At 30.2% G+C, this 27,295-nt stretch overlaps 2 protein-coding genes across 3 annotated transcripts; both read left to right on the forward strand.

The window, feature by feature from the left end:
• Positions 1-266: 266 nt before the first annotated feature.
• Positions 267-12,427, forward strand: LOC113548245 (facilitated trehalose transporter Tret1-like). 2 transcript variants are annotated; one of them, XM_026949425.1, is made up of 4 exons: positions 267-999; positions 6,963-7,098; positions 9,137-9,322; positions 11,130-12,427. In XM_026949425.1, exons 1-4 carry the CDS (start codon positions 943-945, stop codon positions 12,284-12,286), a joined length of 1,536 nt encoding a protein of 511 aa, XP_026805226.1. In that variant the 5' UTR covers positions 267-942; the 3' UTR covers positions 12,287-12,427. The 2 variants fall into 2 exon arrangements, with proteins under 2 accessions (XP_026805226.1, XP_026806017.1); XM_026950216.1 differs by lacking the exons at positions 267-999; positions 6,963-7,098 and adding an exon at positions 7,111-7,698.
• Positions 12,428-20,272: 7,845 nt separating this feature from the next.
• LOC113549262 (dynein regulatory complex protein 1) lies at positions 20,273-25,761 on the forward strand. The gene is made up of 15 exons (XM_026950473.1): positions 20,273-20,419; positions 21,582-21,910; positions 21,987-22,180; positions 22,237-22,446; positions 22,513-22,652; positions 22,720-22,936; positions 23,008-23,140; positions 23,440-23,776; positions 23,869-23,982; positions 24,050-24,198; positions 24,424-24,501; positions 24,560-24,661; positions 24,891-25,175; positions 25,259-25,350; positions 25,500-25,761. Exons 1-15 carry the CDS (start codon positions 20,301-20,303, stop codon positions 25,695-25,697), a joined length of 2,697 nt encoding a protein of 898 aa, XP_026806274.1. The 5' UTR covers positions 20,273-20,300; the 3' UTR covers positions 25,698-25,761.
• The last annotated feature ends 1,534 nt before the right edge of the window (positions 25,762-27,295 follow it).

A 27,295-nucleotide genomic window follows, 5' to 3' on the forward strand; every position in this document is an offset into this window, starting at 1 on the left:
TACCTATACCATAGTGTAAATCATAACGTCCACTTTGACGATAACAACGCGGTTTAGCCCGTATTATTATGGCGTATACCATAGTATACCTATAGCAACCGGTATATGTACCCGCGGTCACACATACGCGTTATTACGCGGCTGTCGTACGCATGTTATTACAATAATGCGCGCCGACTTGTGTGTACGACGATGATGATGATGTCATCGTGGACCTGTTACCGTATTGTTCGCGGCACCGGACTAGCGCTAGAGCGGACACACGATCCGCGGCGGGCGGCGTTAATTCGCGCGATGCAAAAATTTCACGCCGCCGTCCGCGTTACGTAAAAATAGTAGGAGTCGCGCGTGTATCGACGGCGGCGGTTCGGGCACGCGACATTCGCCGACTCCGCGGCACAGTCGGCATCTCATCGGCCTGTAGAGACATTACGACAACAACAACAACAACATCACCACCAACACTACATAGACAATCCTATAAAATAAAAATCAACAACAATCGTCGCCGCAGTGTGTTTCTTAAAGTGATCAAAAAAATATATTAAAATATATTTTATGCCGTTTTGATACAAGGACAGAATTTATTTTTATTTTTTTTAACGACTTTATCGTGCACGTGTCGATCGCGTCGGGCGCCGGAAAAGTTCGGAAGAAACGAGAGGAGAATCGCAGTCACCCTCTGTACGCACAATAAACGGACAGAATTCTTTTGATTTTTTCGTTTCCATATTTTTGTACATACCGCAAACAATATATATCGCAATAATATTTTCCGAGTGTTTCCGAAGATACGGTTCGTTTTTCCGCCCGCCTCGTCGCGATACCCGTTTTCCATCAGTGCGTCTATACGTGATAACCGCAACAGCCGCCGCCGCCGATGAGACCTGGTGGTGCCAAGGTATCCTCCATAGGTGGGCACCCCGCGATACTTGAAGGGTCATGAAAAATTCCTTCAAGACGTTATGGAACACCTGGCAATGGGGATGTGGCCGAACTGTGAGTACGACAACGTTTTCGGATAGTCTATACGTCAGTGCCGTGCCCGGGGGTGAATTGGGTAGGCCTTAGCACTCATCGTGTTATTGCTCACGGGATTTTTATGCTTCACAAATCGGTTTACATTTTGTATTTATTACAATGACCAAAAATATTACCGATGCATAAAATATGTATTTTAAAAACATTTTAGAACACGGGGGGTATGTATAATTATTCCGGGTCGCCGCTGGCATTTTAACGCACCTGTAGAAGATGAATATATTTATTTTTTCACTCAAAAAAGCTGCGGCTAAGTCGTCGCATACCCCACTTTCTATGTATGAGCGACCGACTGCACTTGTTTTCTTACACTCTTATAGGTAGATACTCGCTGTGATATTATTCCCGACCTACTGTTTTGGCAACATTTGTTACTTTTATAATATTCAACATACATTTGTATATATTTAGAAAATAATGTATATAATTTTATTTATAGTTGTGTATATTATTTATATTTTTAACATTTTATGCTTAAATTTTACCACGGTACTACAAAAATTGTGTCGACCATGTTTGAACCACTCTTGTCAAATAAATAATTTAACTACACGTAGTCGAATAGTTTCATTTCGAAGAACAATGTTTGATTCTTAACGGTCGAAATAGATTTGGTGCGTATGTACCTAAGTACGTTGGTTGTAGACATCACTATATCGACTTCAAATTTATAAAAATTAAATTACTAAAAATGTCTTCTACAGTTCTACCTGTTCTACTAATGTATATTGTTTTCAATAAGTATATATATTATATATTAATAAAACTTATTATATAGTTATTAATTATTACCTGCTGAAGTGAATTGTATATATATATATACATTATACAATTATAAATGGATTGTATAATATGAAATATTTAAGTATACACAGGATATTCTTAAACAATAAAAACACGTGTAAAATGTTCAAAATAATATTTGACATATTCTATCCATTTCAATGTTTTACGGCGTCTTAATAAAAAAATATATAATTTATAATCCACGTTTTGTTTTTATTATACAACAGTAAAATATCTTTATAACGAATTCTTAAATTAATTTATTAATCTATAGAACGCATTAATACAATAAATATTAAATCTGAGGACCCGATGTAGTCTGAAAATCCCAATCCATCATTATTACACCATTAATTATTATAATCATTGCGTGTTTATACTTTGGGAAGTTAAGTTTTCACGATTGATGAGAAATAAATTTATATTATAAGACCCATTACATTAAGCTATTTTGAGTAATTTTATACCTCGTCGAGGCAGACAATGGAAAACAAACTGTCGATATTGTATTGTATATCATATAGGTAAGTCTTAAATAGGATGAATGTTCTCAGAATTTAAATATATAAAACAAAATTAAGAGAAGAAACATCTTAGTTATTATAATTATTATTATTATATATTTTTTTAAGAAAAGCCCATTATAATTTTAACACTTAACACTTATTGTGTAATTACTAGTATATAATAGATAGTATTTAAAATAATAAAAAACTTAAGGTATTATTATAGACTGTAATATCGTACCATGATTAATTTAACAACTTATTTGTTAGCCATTAGTATATTTTATGTAATAGATATTATTACAATTTTTTCCAACTACTCTTTTAAATTAATATTTTATTATGTTATTAGTTACAGTGTATAATGCAGGCTTATAAAAACATATACACTGAAAACGAATAATAATTTGTCGAAAAATAAATATTCGTTTCTAAATTATTAATTAGCTCTTTAAAAATTTTAACAACAAGCAACCGGTGATTATTATTGTATAGTTATTTATCGAATGCAACTAGTTTTGTTTAAACAATATATAATCTATAATATAAACACTTATTTATGTTGCGTGTTATATCTTGGTAAAGCTAAGAAAAATAATATGAAAATTAATTAAAATTAATAAAACAAACAATAATACTTTTATACTTAATAATTCTTCTTATGTAAAATCTATTGTATGGAGAAATTATTTATAATGATCTATATGTAACTATGACAACTACGTAAGAACAAATTGTGTATGAAAGTAATTTGAAATATATAAAACTAATTTTATTAACGTTTATGCATAATACCTATATCTAAAAATAATAAGTATTTGGTTATTATTTAAAAAATTAACTCTTGTATTTTTTATTAGGTACCCAACCAAAAATCACTTAAAAGTTACGAGACTAAATGATGAAATAACCACATTACCACAATGAACAAACATAGTTTCAAATCATATTGTTAATTTCATAAATGGTTTTAAATTCCTATAAAATAATATCGATTAAATTAAAAAAAAAAATTATTATTATCTACTTTATTAATATAAACAACGATAAGCTGTTTATGATGGAAAAACGAACCGCTATAGAATCCGATTGTATTATGAAGTTTTAATTCCCATCTAGTTTAAGAAAATGAAAAATCTGACATACAGTTTCAATGTACGTATGTATATAAGTATATAACTACCTTAAATTAAAAAATCAAACATTGTTAAATGTAAGCAAATCATCAAAATTAATTTATATATAAAATGATTAATTATGCAATATTTTACGTATATTTTAAATAGGTGCACACTCTTTCTTTACAAATAAACAGATTCTATAACCAGTTGACATCAGTTTTCAATCAAATATGACCTTTTTAATATTATTATTTTCAATTTCCTAAAGCTGTTAATACAACAAAATAATTTAACGATTAATGGTTACTGATCATTTTTAATATTCTACATGAGCACCTTGCTTAAAAATATTTTTTTTCATTTGAATAATATTTTCATATTGTGTAAATAATGTGAAACAATAATCAAATATTTGATTTTTTTATGTATACCATATTATTTAACGGTTTGCTCACCTAACTTTACGCAATAGACAACAAACCGTTCGTTGTATCGCATAGATCACAATAGTGACTGATATGTTTAAGCAAATGAAATAGGTATATGTAGTTATTCTAGTATTTATTATGTTATAAAAAAATAGGTAGGTACTAAATTTACACGATAAATTTCGGTAGGAAGGTATTTAATTTTTTTAGGCAATGACATACAATGATAGGTCAAACAGTTAACAAATACAATAAAAACTATTTAATTGTTCTATTCAAAAAAAAATTCGATAAAGCAATATAATATATCATAGTTAATACTTATAGTATTAACCTATTTGATTACATTACTATAATATGATCTAATGATGACATATTTTCAATGGATCAATCTAAATATCGACGGAGTGATACTAAGTATAATATTATAATATTTGACACTATTTCAGAAATACTTGTTATATAACATAGTTTGAACTGAAGTAGTGCTAATAAGATAAAAAAAAAAAATACAAAAACACTATACAATAACTTCCCAAGCAATATTGTTAAATAAAAAAAATAAAAATACTGTTGCAATAATTTATGATAATATCTTTCGTGTTCTTGTATGTCAATATATATGCAATTTTCTTCTCATTACGGTCGGCAATTACTTGACCATCAGCTAAAATTGTCTAATATATATTTATACAATTTCTAATTTGACATAGTAATTTAATAGTATAGATGTATAGATATGATGGTTTTAAGTTTAAAATTATGACACATCATAATTATTTGACCACTAATACCTTATCTATATATAATATTTATGTGTTAAAATTTTGACGAATCTCCCAACAAACTTTTTAATAGACAAAAGAAAAGTATAAAACTGAAATTACAAAACTCGAAATTTTTTTAGTTAAACGGAAATATAATATATTATAGTAACGACATTGACCTTATCACTCATCAGTGATTATAGACGCGAGTAATTGCAAGGGAACCGGTCAAAAAAATAAAATATAATATAAACATAAAACACAAAATAATATTATACATTAATACATTATTATACAATTTTATCACGTTTAACGTTCTACATAATGTTCATGCGTGTATCATTACACACCTATATAATAATATATGTATATATATATATATCTTTTAGACATCGATCAAATTGTTTTCCTTGACTATCGCGTATGTTATAGACTTTGCACTGAACGTAATATGAGAATATTATTCGTCCGACGCTCTAAAAATACATCGATAAGTACGACAAATATCGAAGAAACGTGATAAAAAAACAAAGGTTATACGCAACTTCACCATACCTTCTGTGTACAACATCACCGTCATGATCACAACTCATATAATATAACGCATAATCAGTTTATTTTCAATTTTCATCGACGTAATTTCGATTTTAAACTACGACGTACCAACCACACAAATAGACGTGTGAATGTGTGATTAAATTATTGTGGGCGTAGCAGGGGGTAAAACTGGTAAAGGGAACCCGACATTTCGAGATGAGTGCTCGTATATAATATGATGGTTAGGATAGGCGAGCGTACTTAATATTATTATGATTTCCTGTCCTTGGACAATGCGTATAAAATTAAAGGATTATTCTTAGAAATATTTTACCGGATATGATGTATGCCGTATGCGGATATCGTGGACGTCGAATTATGTTCCGGATTTCGTAAGTTACTGCCAAGACGTGCGGGAAATCTCTCGGCGGGTCCATAAAACTATAGCAGTAAGTGCGCGGTTATACCGCGAGCGTCGAGCGCCAATAATAAAAACCTTCGCCGTAATTTTTCTGCGCACGAGTTAAAAATGTGTTATATAATCCGAATTTCACGCAGGACTGCTGCATCGCAGTGCAAGACATAGTACACACAATCACGAGAACGATGAGTTTTACGTTGACAAGTCCGTGACCCATTTTTTGTACTCACTTTTCAACCTCCAACTCTCATAAATAATATTACTCGCGACTAAAAACAAAAAGTACACATTTGGCAATTTTTATTTTTCTAGAAATTTGCAGTTATGTTTTTATTGTCGAAACGGACGTTACTATTTTACAAACATATTGCAAAACCACGCTACACGGGACCGTATCATAATGTTCATAAGCTATACGTGCCTATTACAACAGATTCGTTTAGCATTAATGCGTTTATTAGTTTTGCAATATGATGTTATTATACGAACAGTTATACAATTAATTAACAACAATTACAGATCTCACAAGACAATGATTGATATCATCGCGTCAATCTAAAAATATTATTGTAATTTTAAATTATTATCGAAACCGGTATATAAAAAAAAAAAAACGGATGCTAACCGCGTGGTATTCAAACGTAACTTCTGACGTACCATATATTCCACTTTTCCAACGAGTGCAGCGATTTCAGTCAGCACGCGGCCGCCATATGATTTTACAGGGTATAATCACACGATTCGATTGTACCTATGTAACACGCGCGCGCGCCCACGTATTAATGAAAACCCAATAAAACGTATCAGCGGCGCTAAGTGGACTTGTTACTTATACATGTATGTGCATATATAAAATTATAATAAGCTCTGCGCTGCCAAACACCACGAGAGTTGATATGCACACGCGTGGCCTATGACTCAATCAATCACGGTGTTATTGTGGCTTGTGTGCGCGTACCTACCTATGTCAAAAATGTATTGGTAGCGATTGACTCATAAATTGCCAAGGTTCAAGGCGTCCGAAAAGGAAATACTTATAGGTTCTTTTTTTCTTTTTTAATTTAACATTGTGTCAAAGCGTCCTTCAATGAACCCCATGCGGACAGAGTTCATATACGCGCGCGCCGTGTGTTCCATATACACCTATATACGAGTGGCGGGCAATTTAATTGAAATTAAGTCGTCTCATCCATTATAACTAGATTAGTGCAGCAGCAACAAAAAAATTATGCGATTCGTTGCACCTGATATATATATATATATACATTATACATATAGTTATTCATATTAATATAGCCATAAAGGTATAATACGTATTATATTGCGTTGTAATAATATGCGCTTTCGTTTTGCAGATCATGTCCGCCGTGGCAGCCCATATCAATTCGATTTCCGTGGGCATGTGTCAGGGGTTCTCGGCAGTACTCCTTCCGCAACTCCTCGACTCCAACAGTTCCATTTTAGTAAACAACGTGGAAGCGTCGTGGATAGGTGAGGCGAAAACGATAACGACCATCATAATTTAGCTGTGTCTTGCACTTACACAATTACACTGTATAATCGGACGCATCTAACTTATATGATTTATTAATTAATTAATTTAACGGGCAGAACCCATTCGAAATATACTTATATGATTTAAATAAATTAACGCAATATAGTCACAACAACAAACGAAACGTATGACGTACAAGGATATTAAAATTGCATTTACGAAGCACTAAATACACTAAACTTAAACGTATTACACACATGAAAGCCGGTAGGTGTATAACATAATATACAGCGGCTAGGGTGCCTCTGTCCGCATCTTGCAACCGAAACGGACTTAGACGAATACTCGATGGAAATTAATAATACGCAACGCGTCTACGTCGATTCGATCGCGGGCTGTTTGCAAACTTTTACAATCGAAAAACAGGAAAATACTAATAAATATAATAGACATAGACGGTCACGGGTTGATGTAGGTACCTGCTTAAATATCGAAACATCTGCAACGGTTATGATTTATAATGTCTATGTACGATTTACTGGCGGAGGACGAACACGGCAAACCACCTCAATCAATGAATATACATATTATATAGGGTAATATATAAACAGATAGATATCTCGCGTTAACCGACGTAATAATAAACAGCGAACACAATGAGCAGTGTGTCACACTAGGGTACCTACCTACTAATTATCGCGGGTCACGCTGAACGTACTTGGACGAAAAATGGACACAATTACAGGCTTTGCTAATACAGCTGCTGTGTAACTCGACGTGTATAGACGAATAAGACGTCTCGATCGAAGGAAAAATAAACAACCGGTTGCAAAAGTATCCCATAATGATTTATTGAAAGCCATAATATAAATTATACGCCGGTCGATCAGTGTTAATATAGTCAATACAAATTATATAGGGTATGCTATACATAGACAATTATAGAAATCGATCTGTTGTTTTATTTTTTTTTTTTTTTTTTACTTGTACTCGATGAGCGCACATAGGTACAACTATTTCATTTGGTCGTTTTATCATAAAATTACTATATATCGTTAACTGCACCGAATCCGATCGTTTTTCCAAACTTCGCATTCGTGATTTCGTCGATTTCGATGACGGCAGTATAATATATATTTATTATACTACACCGTATACACTTATGATGCCAATAAGGAAACGATTTGCCATACTCTATGCGCTACCTATTATTCTGAAACAGATTATATATGTACCAATCATACATACGCGTTCCACATGTGATTTACTTTCGCTCTAGCCGCAGAACCCGCAGACCATAATTTCAATCATTAAGAGCAATGTCATTATCTATCCCGGGTTCGAGGTGTCTCCAGGTTGCGGTCAAGGTTGTCCGGTATAAACGCTCGATAACAATCGCGCGCAATAAATATAATTTGCAAAACGGCAAAGAAAAAAATATGAAAGTTCCTGTCCGTATTAGCACGCGCAATTATTGGCTTAATAATGACACATGATTGATATGCTCGAGTAGTTGGCCCGTCGCTATATGGTTAATTGAATGCGATCTTTCAACCCGAACGCAAGACTTTATGTAATACGTAATACCTATGTCTTGAATATGCGTCTTAAAACTGTTCGACTATAAAATCACGTTATTATTACAAATTACAATATTGTAATGAATCACGTCACAGATGGTTATTATTATAATGGTTTGACCGTAATTATTTGACCGAGACCGCTGCGCATTTTAAGTTTTTTGAATTTCTGACTTGTTTAACCATTTCCAAAAAACGTATAAAATGACTCAATAATAATTTTCATATAAAAATCGGTAGAAACGGTAGAATCTAGTATGGTTCAATAAAATTTAATTTTTTTTTTATTAGTGTAACAATTTATTACCTATATGTTAGAAAACGTAATAATTTCCGGCAAATGCACAGTCTGAAAAATGTTCAAACTATATACTACTGAAATACATTAAAATACAAATACGAGTCTAGTATTTTTTTTTTTTTATATGTATATTTTATCTTATTGTTTTTACAGCCAGTTTAGGGGTTATATCGAACCCTCTAGGAGCGTTGATGTCCGGTGTTTTCATGCAGACCTTAGGGAGAAAAACAACAGTTCAACTGACATCTATACCGTTCTTAATTGGTTGGACAATAATTGGATTGTCTACAGACATAACGTTTTTATGTTTGGGTCGATTCATATCAGGAGTCGCTATCGGTAAGAGAAATAAATTTGTGCATATTATTTTGTATTAAAGTATGTCATAGTTGTCAGAATATCCGTATAAAATAGTTTTTTAGTATCGCCACTTAAGAGGACATCATATTTACAACACATAGAAACCTTGTATTAAGAGGACGTCACATCCGCATGACGTATTATTGTTCTTTTTTGAAAATGTACACAAACAGCATTTAGAACATTTGCGTTCAGCTGGTAAATTTTGCGTTGTTAGCTTTATATTAGATTGGATCGAAATACTATTTAACTCAAAGGTAAGAACATGTGTTTTTTGACAGTTTCTTACCGTATTTTAATTTTTAAGCAATTTATGAACATTTTTAGCTTAAATATTGTACACACTCATAACTCGCTTAAAATTTAAGTACCGTAAAAATCAACTAAATAAAACACAGTGTTGCTTCTTACTTTTAAGCTTGAGAAACGGTTAATTTCAATCTTTAATTAAAATCAACTTGTGAAAATTAGTCGTACATGTGCGATGTGCCTAACACGTTTGTAAGACGGAAACAACACATACGGATGTAATGTCCTCTCTTAAAAATTTGTTTTTAAATCAACTTAGAGAACATGAAAAATAATTAACCTATCACAATATTATGGTCTATATAAATGTATGTGTGTGTGTGTGTGTGTGTGTATGTTACCGTCAATGATAAAATTTAAATAATGACGTAAATGTCTAGTCAATATCATTGACTCTCGACATTAGTAGTCAGTAGACGATAGTCAATGCCCAGGCATTAACAGACAATATAGGTAATAACATGTTGTAAAAAAAATCAAATACTTTTTAACACATATTTCATAGCTATGACTAGAACATTACCTTAATGTCACAAACTGGTAGAAAATGTCGGTAATTTTGTTTAACAAAATATTAAAATTAGGTTAGACATTTACAATGTCACTGCACAGAAAATATGGTATATACTCGTATGTATACATAATTTTACCTATAGAGGTAAATACTATGTTACGCAATGTTCTAGTACGCGTTCGTGCGTACAAATATTATAACGAATTGTTGTAATTGTCCATTATTTCGATTTTTATTGTAAACCAACGGGGCTATATTTTTCTTAATACTATACGACTATACGAGCGTCGACATATTGCCGAGCCCGAAAGTATGTTATTGTACCGAATAGATAGATTAATCGTTTACAATGCAGATCCGTTTCTGATTCAACAAAAAAAAACCCAATAACATTTTTTATCAATTGTTATGGTCGAAATTAAAAACCGAAATGTTACAAATATTATTTTCGTTACTCAGGAAAATTACTAAACACTTCATTACCCGAAAATAATGGGCTTTGACGCTATTTCCTAGTCATTTATTCTCGGAAATATCGTTATTCAGTGGCGCCGAACCTATAATCCAAGAGGAGCGACCGCCCCCTTTTTTCGGTGGATGGGGTCCGCGGGTAACCCAAAAAAGTATTTATGTAAGTTATAAATGTATAAATACGTGTAGCAGGCCCGTAAGAAATAGGGATAAAAAAATGTTTATGTATTTTATGGCGTAAAAGGTGGTGGGTAACAAGAAATAATTTTTGTCCTATCCCCCCAATTTAATTTTAGTTCGGCATCACTGTCATTATTGACTATATGTAGTAATTAACGTTAATTAGAGTAGACAGTGGCGTATATGGGAGAGTTAGCCCCCCCCCCTGAAATTAATTTCTATATACGCCAATGTTCGTAGATATATTTGTATAGTAATTAGTGAATTAAACGGTTTTTTCATCTTTTTTTTTCTGTACCCGTGTATATACAGGCATGTCGTCGGCTTGTTACGTTTACGTGGCCGAAGTGAGCTTGGCTAAACACCGAGGGGTGCTGTCGTCGTTCGGGCCGATTTTCGTGTCGATCGGAGTGCTGATCGTCTACTCGCTGGGCTCGATCATGCCGTGGCAGGTGGTCAGCATCTTGTGCGCCCTCACGTCGTTCCTGAGCTTCCTGTCGGTGAACCTGACTCCCGAGTCGCCGTCGTGGCTGGCGTCCAAGGGCCGCGTGGCGGACGCCGGCAAGTCGCTGATGTGGCTGCGCCGGAAACCGTCGCTGGCCGACAAGGAGCTGGCCGAGATCCTGAACAACCTGGCCGACGGCAACAACGGGTCGTCGTCCGCGCCCACGCTCCGGGACTTCGCCGCGCCCGCCGTCTGGAAACCGTTCCTGATCCTGGTGTGCTTCTTCGTGCTGCAGGAGGCCAGCGGCATATACATAATACTGTACTACGCCGTAAACTTTTTCCAAGTGGCCGGCTCGACGGTGGACAGCAACGTGGCGTCGATCGCGGTCGCCGTGCTCCGGCTGGTCATGAGCGTCACCGGGTCCGTGTGCATACAGCACGTGAACCGCCGGACGATGGCCATGGCGTCGGCCGTCCTGATGGCCGTGTCGATGGCCGCGTGCGGCGCTTACGAGTCGGCGTACGGGCCGCTGCTGGTGGACGCCAGGCCGTACGGCTGGGTGCCGCTGGCGTGCATCCTGTTCAACGTGAGCGTCAGCATGCTGGGCATGGTGCCGCTGCCGTGGATGATGATCGGCGAGCTGTTCCCGCTCAAGGTCCGCGGCATAATGGGCGGCCTGGTGCCGTCGCTGGGCTACTTCTTCATATTCGTCACGGTGAAAATGTCGCCGGGCCTGATGACCGCGCTGGCCACCGACCAGATCATGTGGCTGTTCGCGGCCGCAGCCGCGGCCGCCGCGTGCTTCGTGGCCGCGTTCCTGCCGGAGACCCGGGGCAAGACGCTGCTCCAGATCGAGAAGCTGTTCAGCAGCGGCGAGAGCGACGCGACCCACAAGGGGGCCGCGGTGTACCCGGAAAAGAAGTTCAAGCCCGGCGATCCGGCCACCGCGGTGTACACCATCAGTTCGTTGGTGGACGCGTGTCACAAACTGCCGCCGGTGCGACCACCGCCGGGCATATAGGCGTGCCACTTTCGCGTGTCGTGAAAACCTACAGCGCCTATATGATGATGATGATGATGATGATGATATATATGAACTCTGATCAAAACGAATTCGCCCGTACGGCCTACACCGCGCGGCGGTCGATCGCGTCGGCTCCGATACGATGTACATATACAGACGTGGGGACTGATGGGTAACTAAATCATATTTTTGTGCGATGCGTTGCGCACACGAATCGGGCGGTGGGTATGTATGGTGCACGGGGACGTGTTCGACCGCCTGCGACACACCGCTGACCGTGTTGCGATGATTTGCTCGGGTTCGCGCGCACGACGTCTTTTTAGTACGATAGCGGCAGTTAAGTAAATCGCGAAAAGAAGAAATCCGTCCACGCGACAATAATATTAGCGTGTTAGCATAACGGCGCTATGTCAATTCGATTTTTTTTTTTTTTTTTTGTATACTCGAGTCGCGGTAACGAAGGTATCCGAATCGCTTTGGGTATAACCAGCAGCTAGGTATATATTATTATTATAGGTACATCATTGCACTGCCCGTAACTTATTATGTAACGGATTCGAATTGAAAACACGTAGTCACTTTAAGGATCACGTCCTGTCAGTCAATTAATCACGCACGCACAAAGCTGTTTACACTTATTTTTTATTATAATTATTATTTTAATTATTTGTTTTTTGTTTGTCGACATCAAATAATACCGTAGGTATGAAGACATAATAATAATTGAGTGTAATTGCTCCTATTGTATATTTTTATATTTTATATATATGGCGTTAATGGACTTAATGAGAGAACTGGTAATATATATTATATCTTACCGTGTTACCTATATGTATACCACCTATTATAATACGACTATTGTACACATCATACCATGCATGACAGCGACATATGTGATCGAAATCAAATAACATAACAACTACCGTTGTTGTTTTATCCCTGTATAATTAAGTATTTATCAAATTATTTATTCTATAATTGTATTGCCTAAATTGTAAATAAAACAAACTTGTGATATTATTTTATTATTAGGCAAATTGTGTAAAATCAATTAGTGTTGTATTATGTACATTTTTTTATAAAATAATTTATTAACTGTATTATATATTGATAAAAATACAGTATAAATAATACATCTAAGAAAATATGTCTTTTTATTTACCCTGTTGTCCTGTTATGGCTATTTGTCATTTCAAACGTCCATACGCTTTAATCTCGTTTGAAATTTGAATACATAACATATAATTTTATTAGAAAAAGAAACAATTTTCAGATTTACATAAACTTCTTCTTTCTACAGCCGCTGTGTTAAAGGATAAAAATTCGAAATATACCGGATTTCTTAAAGAATTCATGTTGTGCGTATAACATTTATATGAATTTATTCACGTTACAATGATGCGAATACAATAAATTGAAGTAGGTAAGTAATACGATTAAATAATGATTCAAATGTGGTGATAATTGCAGACAGCGAGCTGCATCAATGTATTGATTACTGACTATTGCCATCGATTCGCGTCAACATTCCTTTACGGAAAACTATAACTATGTCCTGTGACTGTGTAGGTATAGATTACACAACGCATAGACATCGGTAATATCGCCCGTACATTAGAAATAAAATATTGAATGTCGCAAATTTATATCATTTATCAACTAGAATGTAATATTGTTAAAATAATACATACAAACTTGAATCGTATTTTATATTTATTATAATTTATCAATATGATATAATTATATAAATAGATACTTTTGACAAATAAATATTATCAATTTATCATTTTTGCGTCATATTTACCATATCTACAAATACCCATAGTAAACATAGACGTACCTCAATAATTATAAGTCCTCGAATACTTAGAACTTGAATCCGATATCATATCAAACTTTATACCATCATACCTATTTTGATAATCTCAATTATTTGTGTACAGTATCCTGCCTAAAAAATCGACATTTCCCGCTCCCTCCGTACCTACTCACAATAATTGTTTTTGGTTTCGCTTATTATTTATTAATAAAAAGAAATTACTCATTTCGCAATCGTTTAGTGAATCGGCGTGGTCTTTTTGAAGCTATATTATTGAAATATTAACATTCACCAACTGGCTACCACTTGATTTCTGTAATCGCGTAAAAAAATAAACTAATATTTATTTTGATAAAACAACAACGCACGTTACAATAAGACGCACGCGGGTAACAGTCGAAAACAATTATTACCGATTATTAACAAATAGTTTTGTGTCACGACTCACGGTGTTATAGTACCTAATCATGACGTCATATCAAAGTTATACTTTAAAAAGTTTATAAATATAACAAAATAAACGATGGCCGATAAACAATAATTAATGATTAGAAGGTCACTGTAAGAAAATAAGCAACATATTTTATATGATAATGTGTATATACTTATATTTTATTTTAAACGTCAGAAATATGAAATAAAATATAAATATCTGAGATAAATTTCATCGGTTTTCGTTAAACTGAAAACTATTCAAGAAACAACACTTATTTTATGAAACCGATATCAGTAAGATATATTTCCAATTTATCGTCCCGGCTGGAATGTGATGAAAACCTACGTGGCTTGTTTACTGACGAATGTCTGACAATCCATCTAGAATGATTTGGAAACAAAATGAACGTGAAGTCACTACATTCACAAACGACCCTTTAAACACCAAAAAATATGATACAATTTAATACAATCACAAATTAATATATTATATTATAAACAGTTTTTTATAATATGTATAAGGTTGTATCAAAGCTAGCTAAATCAAAAAAAAAATAATCTTTATACAATAAAAAAAAATCATACTTCACTTTTAATTCTATCAAAAATTACTTTGCAGGACAAAATCACAAAAAAGTAGAAAAACTGGTCAAAAAAGCAAAAATAATCAAAAAAAATGGAAATAAGCATTTTTTTTTAAATATCGTTGAATGTCAATCCATAAAAATAAGCAAATATTTTAAATCCCGAGCCCTGATAATCACTAATAAACAAAAGTCTAAACTTTCAATGAATACTTCACACAATAATAATATACGGTGAATTAAATTATGGTGTAGTAATTTATAAGTGTAGTATAAGTGTAGACCGGTGAATTTCAGCCCGATAATATTTTAGGCAATTTAGCTGTATAGGTTAGTTGTGGCACGACAATATTTTTGTTGTAGGTGAGTTGCGGTCCTAGTAACTATCATTACCTAACCTAATTAACCTATGTACCTGGCAGATGCAGTGGTGGCTATACATAGCGATAAACCATTAACAAAATGTTCAACACGTATGGGCAGTTATATCTTTGTATAATACAATGATTAACATTATTATTATATTATATTCTACAATTAACAAAACAATATTATATTATTCATACAATAAAATGTGAAATATTATGTTACACCAAAATCAAAATAAATTTTATATAATTTTGATAACATAACAAAAATACCTAATAATTAAATATGTAAAATACATTTATAATTTTATATCTATTGCTTATAAAATGCAATATAAATAATTAAATAACTTAAAATATCTTAAAGAGGGCTTGAGATTGTCTAGATGGGACCTACACCTTTCTAAACACCTTATCATCCTTATTTATGCCTATACGCAAGTAGGTGGGTACGTCTTAAATTATTATTCATATTATTTAAATCAAATACGATTTACGATAATATACATCAATAATTATACAACATTTTTCCGTTGGACTTATCATAAAATATTCTTAAATAAATGTTAAGTATTACAATATCTTATTTAATATTATGTAAAGAAGTTACCTACGTATTAGTCATTAGTATTTAATCATATAAAAAATATAAAAGTCAGAACATTTTTATCCTCATATGTTGATATTTGTATACATATACATATTATTAATCGTTATAAAAGTTCTGCATCAGTAAACCAATATCATAGCGTTGAGCAAAATAACTGAACACTACCTATTATTATAAATTATGCAATAATACTTAACAATTAATTATTAGTCAATATATTTAGCACGAGAGGAATTGAACCGTGTTATGAAAATGATCACGATTTATTAGATATAATAGCGAAACAAAATTGAGTAATAACTAACGTTTTTATGCCTTAATTAAATTTTTATACATTCTATTTTTTCCAAAAAAAAATTAAATTACAGTAGGTTCTTACGAAAGTTAATAAAAAATAATTCAGTTCAAACTAAAATTTGAGTACTTGTATAATAATAATAAATATTAATAATGTTTTGTTTATCAAAACGGTAATTAAAAATACACTGCACCTAACACTCAAAATAGACCAGTGATATATTAAATATTGACAAACAGCAACATATTGTAGACTATAGACAGTACTCAATAGCAACAGCATTAAAAGTTCACAATACCCATTTGTGTAACGATTTCCAATATTAAGCGTGTGATAATGACGTAGATCCTAGGCAAATAATATTTGTATCAGTAAATTTTCATCCGATTCGAAAAACAATAATTACACCACATTGGCCTACACCTTGACAAAAACAAAACACAAGTTTTAGTACTGCATGATCTTATAATATAATCTATTAATAAATGCCAATATAATTAATACATTCACTACTTAGGTAAGTAGTAAAAACTAAAAAAAAGAAGTTTGAACAAGAGAAAAGATTACGCAAATAAATATTCGTTAATTTGTAATATAATGTGAATAACGTAAATTTATTTAGCTTGTCTTAAAATAAAAAAAATTATCATTTCGTGTTTTTAATCTAATTTTATTTATGTGTTAAATAATTATTCACATATTTTTTTTTAATTACTCAAAGCTCTAGTACTCGTAGAGTTCGTAATTTGCATGTAATTTTTTATTATATTCAAAAATACATCGTTTGTATCTAAAATGATATCTCGTTCAAAACCTTGCTAAATTATTTTAGAGTATACAAAGGACAAACTAACAAACAAACATACATTAATTTTATTTATATAGGCATATTAATTATATTTTTTATTTAAATAGTAAGTAATAATCACCCTTCGGCCAATATGATGATAAAAATAATACCACGCACTTAGATTCTTACTATTTTAGTCTTACTATTTACTTGGTTTATCTATAAATATAAATAGTTTGTTCTTGGTGTTTCGACTCCTTTACAAAATACTTTTTTTATTTTTAAATTATATTTCGAAACTAGAATAAATATATAAAAAAAAAAAAATGATATTAAAATGTTTAACCCAGTCCCCTTTTATTCTACATTGTCACATTGGTACATTAATACAAGTATATCTGTTGGCTCCTAGTAAATAATCATAATATATGTCTGAATGGTTTTTATTCAGTATTTTATATTTTCTAAGTATATCATAGTGGATCTTTAGAAATATCCTCAGCAACGAGTATTGTTTGAAGATAGTCGCCATTTCATAGGTACCCTAATAAAATTGTAAATAATTTAACGAGTTTATTAAATGCAGATTTTTTTATTTCATTTAAGATTTGATCTATATTATTTATTCTAAAATCGATATTATAAAATCTAAAGATAATGATGTATGAGTATATTATTATATAATAGACGAATATTTTTGTAATCAAACAACTACGAAAATATATTATTCACAATATTTTATAAAACTTACTTGAAGTTTCATTAATAACATATTATATTATAAAATAGTTAAATATTGATTGTATAACAGGTAAATTTAATATTTATTTTTCTTTTTTAGTATTTTTCGGGTATTTTTGATATTGATCAATTAATTTGTTATTTCAATGTCACAATAATAGTTTCTTAGGACAAAATATGCCTTCTGATAGCCAGAAAAGACTCAACAAGTTGGCTACAATACACATTATATACAATAAGACTTGCCAAAACTATTTTCAGTGCTGAGTGCTGACCCCGTATAATCGGGTCTAAACAACTTAAAAAGGTGAACAACAACATTGCAGAGTATAAATCACTTTCCTTTAAGTTTAACAAAAACAAAAATTACTATTTGATATTCCTTATTCAACCCAATATTATTATAATTTATATAAAATGCAGTTAATACTATATTAATTGTTAATTATTTCAGTAAGTACACATTATAATTTCATTATTTCAACATTTAATACTAAAACCCTGTTATTTCTTCAAGCATTAACTTTATAAACATTTGGATTTTGAAAAAAGAAAATACCTACATACAATTCTAACATTTCATATTGCTTTCTTTTCATGCCTACATTTGTTTATTAGTGAAATCATCATACAATTTTAGTTTTTGTAATAACCTATAAAATAGGAAAAATAAAATTTTAAAATTGCATAGTTTTATGTTTTCTACAAAAATAATGTTAAACAATGTTGATATACTTTTGAAAGTTATGTGTGATCAGTACTGTTCTAAAAAAACACCCATCTATAACAAAAAATTGATATATTTAAAACCTATATTTAAATTGGTATAATCTTTATACACGTAGATCGTAATTAATATATCTGGAAGACAGCGATGGTTCGGATGACCACGATGATTATAATATTTTCATGATAGTATTAACAATTACAATATTATTCGATTTTAATACATAATACAGAAAAAATTACTATGCACCAATGCAAAAAATATACAGTTTATAATACATAAATAATAATAAATAACTTTAATTTTAGCAATATAACTACTAAGTCAAGTTTTATAATTATTTATAAAAAGTAATAACTTAGTTACATAAGTTATTTTCTTACATTCTATTTTTTCAACTAGTTAAGTCAAAAGTTTTCTAAAAAATCATTTTTTACATTTTAAGTTTTAACTATAGTTAAAACCAGTTTTGACACTACTTTTTTCAAATGAGAACAAACTTTTTTATTATAAATTGTTAATTAGATAATTTTTTTAGAAAGGATTGATGTATCTAAATCAAAATTCAAACTAATATAGTTTCTGATTTATTATAAAGTAAGTATATAGGTACATGTAGACTACAAATAATATTTCTTAAAAATGGATTTACAAAAATATAAAATATATGTACTCGTAAAATTGGATTTAGTACTCTATAATAGTATTGTACTCATTATACTAAGATAATATTATTAAAAATTATAAAATGTTGATCGATTAATGTTAATATTGCTAATTATTAAAATTATTATATCTTCTAAACCCATTATTATTTATCATAGACCTATTTATTCTTACCGACACATATTAAATGACTCGAAAACTACTAATCGAATACATAGATATAATATAAACATGCAAGTATGAATATTATAAAGTATAGTTACATCTTTAGTACGATTTGCCTTTTAGATATACTTTACAAGTGGATAATGTTTATGCATTTACGCATGTAGTTGACTATTTTCTAATAGCTTCTACTGCTTTGAGTCATATTAGACTTAATTAATTACTACCTACTTAAATAAATGTATAAATCTCGATGCAATTATGGCTTTAATTTATGAATTAACGATAAATTATAATACCACACCTTTAGCATAGTCGTCACAGTAAATACACCCATCTCTTAAAATTGATCGTAATTAAATTTCTTAGAAATAAATGTATAATCTACACGAGCACGAGAGTTTTAAAAAATAAACAAATTATTAACTATTGTTCTATGTTTGAACTGTTTGAAGTGTGTTATGCGTATATATAGTATATACTTTATAGTACTTATACATAATTATTTATTAATATTTACATTAGACGCTATTAATAATATTATTATTACAATATTAACCTCGAATAAACAATAAGTAGTGCTTATAATTATGATTATAATATATAGTATGATATGATTGTTATTCACTTTTTTATTTATTCGATATCTACCCTAGTATCCATAGTTACATATAATTAATACGCCAGATATTTTAGTTTATGTTATTTAGTTACACAATATGGAAACTTTTTTATACTAACGTCATGTTTGATGAAATTGCATAACAGTGTATAGTTTAAGGTGTTTTAATTAAAACAGATTTCTAAAATGAAGTCTAATAGAAGATCAAAATATTTGAAAAATGATTGCAATACGGATATTACACTAAATAAAGAAAAAAAACACAAGAGAAAGATGAACGCAACAAAAAATACTAGAAAATATAAGTAAGAGCTTTATTTGTTTTTATTTTAATTCGTTCATCATTGAAATTTATTGTATCTTAATTTTAAGATATTCTTTAGTTTATTAAGATGTTTAGAAAGCTGTGGAGAAAGTTTAAAAAAAAAAATGAAATTGTTGATTCAAAATACTAATGAAATTTTTGGAGCTCATTTAAAACCCAAAAAAAGAGAAAAAGTATCAAAAATAGACGTCTAATACTTACTATACAATCACCGAGAATATCATATTACATATTACCACATTGATATACCTATACATATATATATATTAATTCATTATTTTCTATTAGTTATATAATATATTTACCTATTATCATTTATTAGGCATTACAGTATTAATTAGGTAAATAGTTCAATACGTACTTAAGCATTTCAAACACTTAAGAAATAAAAAAAATATGATTTAAATTTTGTAAATTACTTAAATAAAAAGCTGATATAAAAACAAACTAATATCTGATAATTTTTAAAATGCAAGTTTTTATTTATCTTTTTTAATTATATTAAATAGGTACCTACTTAGATTCTGATAGAAACAATGGTTCAATGATAGAACCATTGAATATCTGTGTATAACGACATTTGAATGAACAAGTCATCATATTAAGTAGAATATAAAAACAATATGTTACATTTAATTTTACGAGTTAATTATACTTAAGTGTATGTATATAAAAGTAACTATACACGAGTAACTTATATATGAGTTATAAATAATTATTATGGTTGTCGTAATAAATAATAGGTAAAATCTAATAGATACCTAACTGTAATAACTATATGTATACTTGATTAGAAAAAATTTAGTTAAAATTAATACCTACCTGTGTACTATTTTTTAAACTCAAATAATAAAATACATGTAATATTAAACGACAAATCAATGCTATATATGGATTAATAATCTATGGTTAGATAAATGTATGGAACTATTACCAACTAATTTAAGTTTAAAAGAAAAATTAAAAATTTTCAATAAATAATACTAAAAAAGCCTAATAAATCGGAAATAAATAATGAATGATCTATAACTTACTTATGTTTTCAACTATATCTGATATCATAAAATAAAAACACAATTAATAAACATTCTTAAGCTTAGTTTTTTGCAATTATTAATGGTCAAATAAAATTTATAATATAGATTCGACACAGTAGAAGTGGAAGAAAAAGAACTTGATAAGATGGATGTACCTGTATCTGTATTAAAACAAATTGAAAACAGTGAATCAGACCTTATTAACTATACAGAAGAAGGGTCTCAATTAGTGACTAACGTACATTTAGCGAATGACAATCGTGAAAATAATCGTAGAGAAACTGACAAAAGTGAAAGAGATATTCGATTAAAAGCAGTTGAATTGGAATCTGAAATAGCTAATGCTAAATTTATGGAAATTAGCAGTCAATGGCCTATAATATTAAAAAAAAACGATGCCTTAGAAATTCACGAATATTTAGAACTACAAAAAAGTCAGTAAAAAAAACAATTGATCATTATTAACTTAAAAGTATACCAACATAATTTAAATTTTTATGCTAATTTTAGAAAGGGGGTTGGATCTCATTGAACAAAAAAATCAAATGATTGAAATACTGAAACGTGATTTAGCTGAATCGGACAATAGATTTTTACAAGAACAGGCAGCCCAAAGTGAAGATGTTCGAATTTTACAAGAAAGGATTGAAAACCAAGTGAAATTTATGAGAAAACAATACAAAAATCACATACAATACATAAAAGTAAGCACTTAAAATATAATATATAGAATTTCAATTTCAATTTAATTTTCCAATAGTCAACTATGGACCAAGAACGAGAATATAGAATTGATAGAGCTAAAAAGGGCTGGGAAAACCTTTATAATAAAATAATATTAACTGAAACCGATTCATTAAATAATCGTTTAACAATGATCGAAAAGAAGGAAAATAATATAATGAAACAATATGAAATGAACGAAGAAATAATCAGAAATTTAAAATCCAACATGAATACAGAATTAAACGTACGTTTAACTTTTAATGTTTTTAATTTCACTTTAAATTTTAATTAATTTTGTTATATTTTATAGTACTTACAAAGGGAATTTGAGTTAATTAAACTTAAATGTGTAGATAATGTGGAGAAACTAAATTATAATTATCAAGTTCTCAAAAGACGAGAAGAGGAAAATGCTTGTGCAAAAGCTATCCAAAGGAGAAAGATCAATAAGTGCATACTTTATGACTGACAACAGAATTTAAAAAAAAAACAATATTGACGCAATATTTATAATTAGATTACAGGATATTTTATCGACAAAGAAAAAGATTTTAAGAGAAAATAAAACTGATTTCAAAGCCAAAGTTCCTTTGCTACACGATGAAATTGAAAAATTGAAACAAGATATTGAACGACACGAAAAAAAAGCTGAACGATTTGCGGAAATCCAAGAAAAGACGTTTAAAGAACTGTGGAATTTTTCTCAAGAACAAATCAATATTCATTTAGAAAGAGTACTAAATATATCATTTTTTTTAAATAACTTATACATTTTTATTATTAATAAATAATTCGTTTTATTAAGATTTTCAAAGTCGATAAATTCATACACGAAACACAATTAAGTATTGATTGGCAGCCACCGCCAAAACTCAAATATCTTGATGTTAGCGATCTTCCGTCTTACAGAAAAAAACCAAACACACCAAATAAACAAGGTATATACATAAATATACAATAAACATCTTATGTATATATATGATACATAAATTCACTATATATAATATACACATATAGAGATTATCGTTTCTTTGTTTTCCTATTTAATCATACTCATACCATTATGTTAAAAATTAATATTATGATTTGTGAAAAATTGATATTCGTAACGAGGGTGTAGTAAAATACAATTATTATCGCCTGCAGTAGAATGACTAGAATGTGAAAATTCAGCATACGTCTCTAATGATTAATGATTATATGAATCAATATGGTATTGAATTGTCTTTGTTTTTAGATAACCTTACAGTTGACTTGCGACTCCGGAATGATAAAAAATCAGTTGATTCGTACACAGAGACCAGAGAACGGGCGCTGTTGCAGTTGGTTTTTGACATGACTATAAAAAATAGTTCTTTTATATTGGACAGCGAACTAATCGAAATCATTAAATCTCACCCGAAAAATAATCTTATTCTATTGTACAACGCGATGGCGGCGTACGGTTTAAACAACATCGACTCGTGGCGGTGTTTATTATCGTACGCCCAGACGATGGTGACCTGTGCGATCTGCTGCGGACCCATCGTGTGGCATAAAACTGATAATATAAATCACTCAGCAAATATAGATAGGTTTGGATATTGGATTCGTCAGGCCTGTTAAAAAAAAAAAAACGCAGTTACGTTGCGTTCACTAATTTTTTTTATCCGTTGACGTTTTACAGTGAATGGAAACCCGATTCCAAAAACAAATTAATTGATAATATACTAATGTTTACGGAAAACCATACAAAATACACGGAAAAAACTTTATCTGTGGCCACTAACGTGTCGGAAAAGTAAAACATTTTTACGTCAAAAATAAAATATTACAAAAAAATAATAAATGTTTGTATAATATTTTAGAAAGCGTTCAAATAATGATATACATTTTTTCAAAGAAAATTCAACTAGTCAACTTGATAATGAAATCAACACGATTGTAAACACAAAATATAACGATTATCGTTCGATAGAACGTGCTAATACAGACTCTGACAATTCGACGATCACATGTACGATGAGCTCAATTATGTATATGATGAATATCCACAATATTGTTGTAATAAAAACTCCTCGATTCCCAAATTCTATTATGCATATCTACGACTTTTAAAAAAATACAATAATGATTGATAAAATTTGTTTATTTAAAGTGATATTACGATTTGCCAATAATTATATCATCGAAAGTATCTAATATTGTTATATTATTATTTTTTAAATGGTATTTTATTTAGTTTCCTTATCATTGACGGACTTCGAACAATTATGCAGTGAAAACGACTCAAACCCGGCTATAAAATATCAGCACTCGCGTGAGTATCATATCCTTCATATTTTTTGATTAAGACAAAAAAATAATAGTCCGAGTAGTTTCTCAGGTAGAATTTGAACATTTTCAAGTGGAGATCGAAGAACAAAATGATTTTTTAGAAAATACACAATTGAAATACAGTGGAAATATCAAAGAAGAAAGTAAAAACAAAAAATATAAATTTTTTTAAAAATATATATAATTATATATGTTAAACACAAATTCTTTGTAAAACATAACCTATTAGACGACTCTCCGTATTACTTAAAACAGCTACCTATATAAGTTATAATAATAATAATAATAACATATAAATGACATGCGAATCAAATTGAAACAGTATTATACAACGTAGGATTATTAAAGTGTTTATATATTTTTATTTTTTAGAAGATCCAACTATTCAAAAAAAACTATGCGATAACCCTAATCATTCACTAACGATTAGTGATACAGATTACCTTCGCATCATCAAAAAAACTATCGATGTTTCAAAATCAAAAGTTTTAGATCAACGCAGCCAAAATTGTTCTGATTTTTATTTAACAAACACTTTAAGTATAAAGGATATAAATGATTATTGGAAACAGTTTATGTACGCTTTTCCTGAAGATCGTTTGGTCCTATGGGATGTATTCGATAAAGCCATTAAGAAATATTACCAAACGCTACACCGTAGGCATAAATATTTAAATACAGTTGATATATTTGTTTCTGTTTGATAGAATTTTTTGTAATTCATATTTTATCATGTTTAGTCCGCTGCAAGAAAATGAAAGAAGTCGAACAGCTAGAAACCGAAAATATGGAATTGAAAAAAATTTTAAAACAATTTATGGACGCTGAACAGGTATCTTGAATTATAATTTTATAAATTAAGGTTTATTTAGATGACTCGAATAAATATAACTTATATAACTCATAACTATAGGTGCTATTGGTACTAACAAGATATTTCGTACGAACGAAAAATTATAATTAAAATGTTTTTAACTTTAGGATGATGTGCGATTACAAAAAATGTGTACTCCAAAAATAAGAAAACAACAGATAACGTCTACAAAAATAAATACAAAACCAACCTTATTCACTGACAATTCTAACAACATTTGTGGAACATCAATGCATATATTTACAGTGAATAGACCTGATAAAAAAAAAATAAGTAGACCGTTTACTGCTCCAACGAAATCATAGACCTACCTAACTACCTATATTTAGTGTATATTAGTATATTACATCAATAGGTACATCATTACATTCTGTGGATATTGTTATTATTTGATTTAAATATTTATAGTTGTAATAACACGTAATATTAAGAAAATATTAAAAATAGTGTTTTACTAATTAAGTATTAGACGGATAAAACGATGATGAGTAAGTAAATTTAAAATTATTAATTTAACTATTACAGAAAGAGAAAGGTACATTTTTTACATTTATTAAACAGAATTTGATATTAATTATTTTGTACTTTTTAATAGTTATTATCAACTAAAATGTGTGTTGTTTATTAAAAAAAAATAATAATAAAACCACAGTACATATAATATACTAATATAATTAATAGATTGTATGCTGTATAGTGCAGTGTGGGTCATGCTGGCTATGGTATACAGAGTGTCCCGCGAGGATTTACCCATTGCAATACCTCCTGAAATAATGGAGATATCATAATTCTGGTATTTTAATAAGATTCACAGAGACAAGAACTACAAATAATTCATGTTTTAATTTATTTTTATGTTTTGATAAAAAAGTTAAAAAATGTATTATTTTTTTTATTTAATTATTTAAAAAAAATTGAAGATAGCCATTTTGTAGAGTTTTTTTCTGAAAATATTGACGTTTTAACGTTTTAATTTCATCAATTTCCTGATTTTTAATATTTTTTCTAGTTTCGAAAAAACTGCGAATTATTTAATATGATAGTGCCATAGTGGTATCATTGTATCAAACATGTGGCCCGCGTGCTCGTACGGCTGGCGAACGGGTTTCAATGTGGCTCGCAATAAACGTCATATTTTATTTCTTCAACGTTGTTAAATTTTTAAATAATAAAGTTAATAACTATTGTACAAAATATCAATATGTACATTTTTGTTTTACCTAGTATTAAATACGGTTATATTATAATAATTATAATAAATAGATAAAACAAATGTATTTTGTTTACTTTGAATTTAGTATAAAAGGTGTTGTGTCCGCCAACCAGTGGTGTAGTCGTAAATATTTTTTTGGGTATACACATAAATTGAGAAATATGTAATACATGGGGGCTCTGCCCCCCACACCACCCGTATACTAATTAACTTAAATTTATCTATTATTATAAATATATTTAAATACATAATAATATATAATTCCATAATAGCAAATGTATTTATTTATAATTTAAAAAATTTTCATTTTCATTTAAGAATTTTAGCGTTTTGAGTATACGCCGTATACCCTCCACTACACCATTGCCGCCAACGTATAAATACGTAATAGTTAATATTTTATGGCTTGTTGATAATTTGAGTATGGCATACTCCAGAATTTAAATACTAGTCCACAATTTAAATACTTAATTTAATGTTTTGATATTATTATCTTGTCCCATTTTTTGGCAAGACATAAACATAATAATAATTTCGCAGTTTTTTCGAAACTAGAAAAAATATTAAAAATCAGGAAATTGATGAAATTAAAATGTTAAAACGTCAATATTTTCAGAAAAAAAACTCTATAAAATGGCTATCTTCAATTTTTTTTAAATAATTAAATAAAAAAATACATTTTTTAACTTT

This window comes from Rhopalosiphum maidis, chromosome 4 (assembly GCF_003676215.2).
Source record: "Rhopalosiphum maidis isolate BTI-1 chromosome 4, ASM367621v3, whole genome shotgun sequence".
In the NCBI taxonomy this organism is placed as follows: Eukaryota; Metazoa; Arthropoda; class Insecta; order Hemiptera; family Aphididae; genus Rhopalosiphum; species Rhopalosiphum maidis.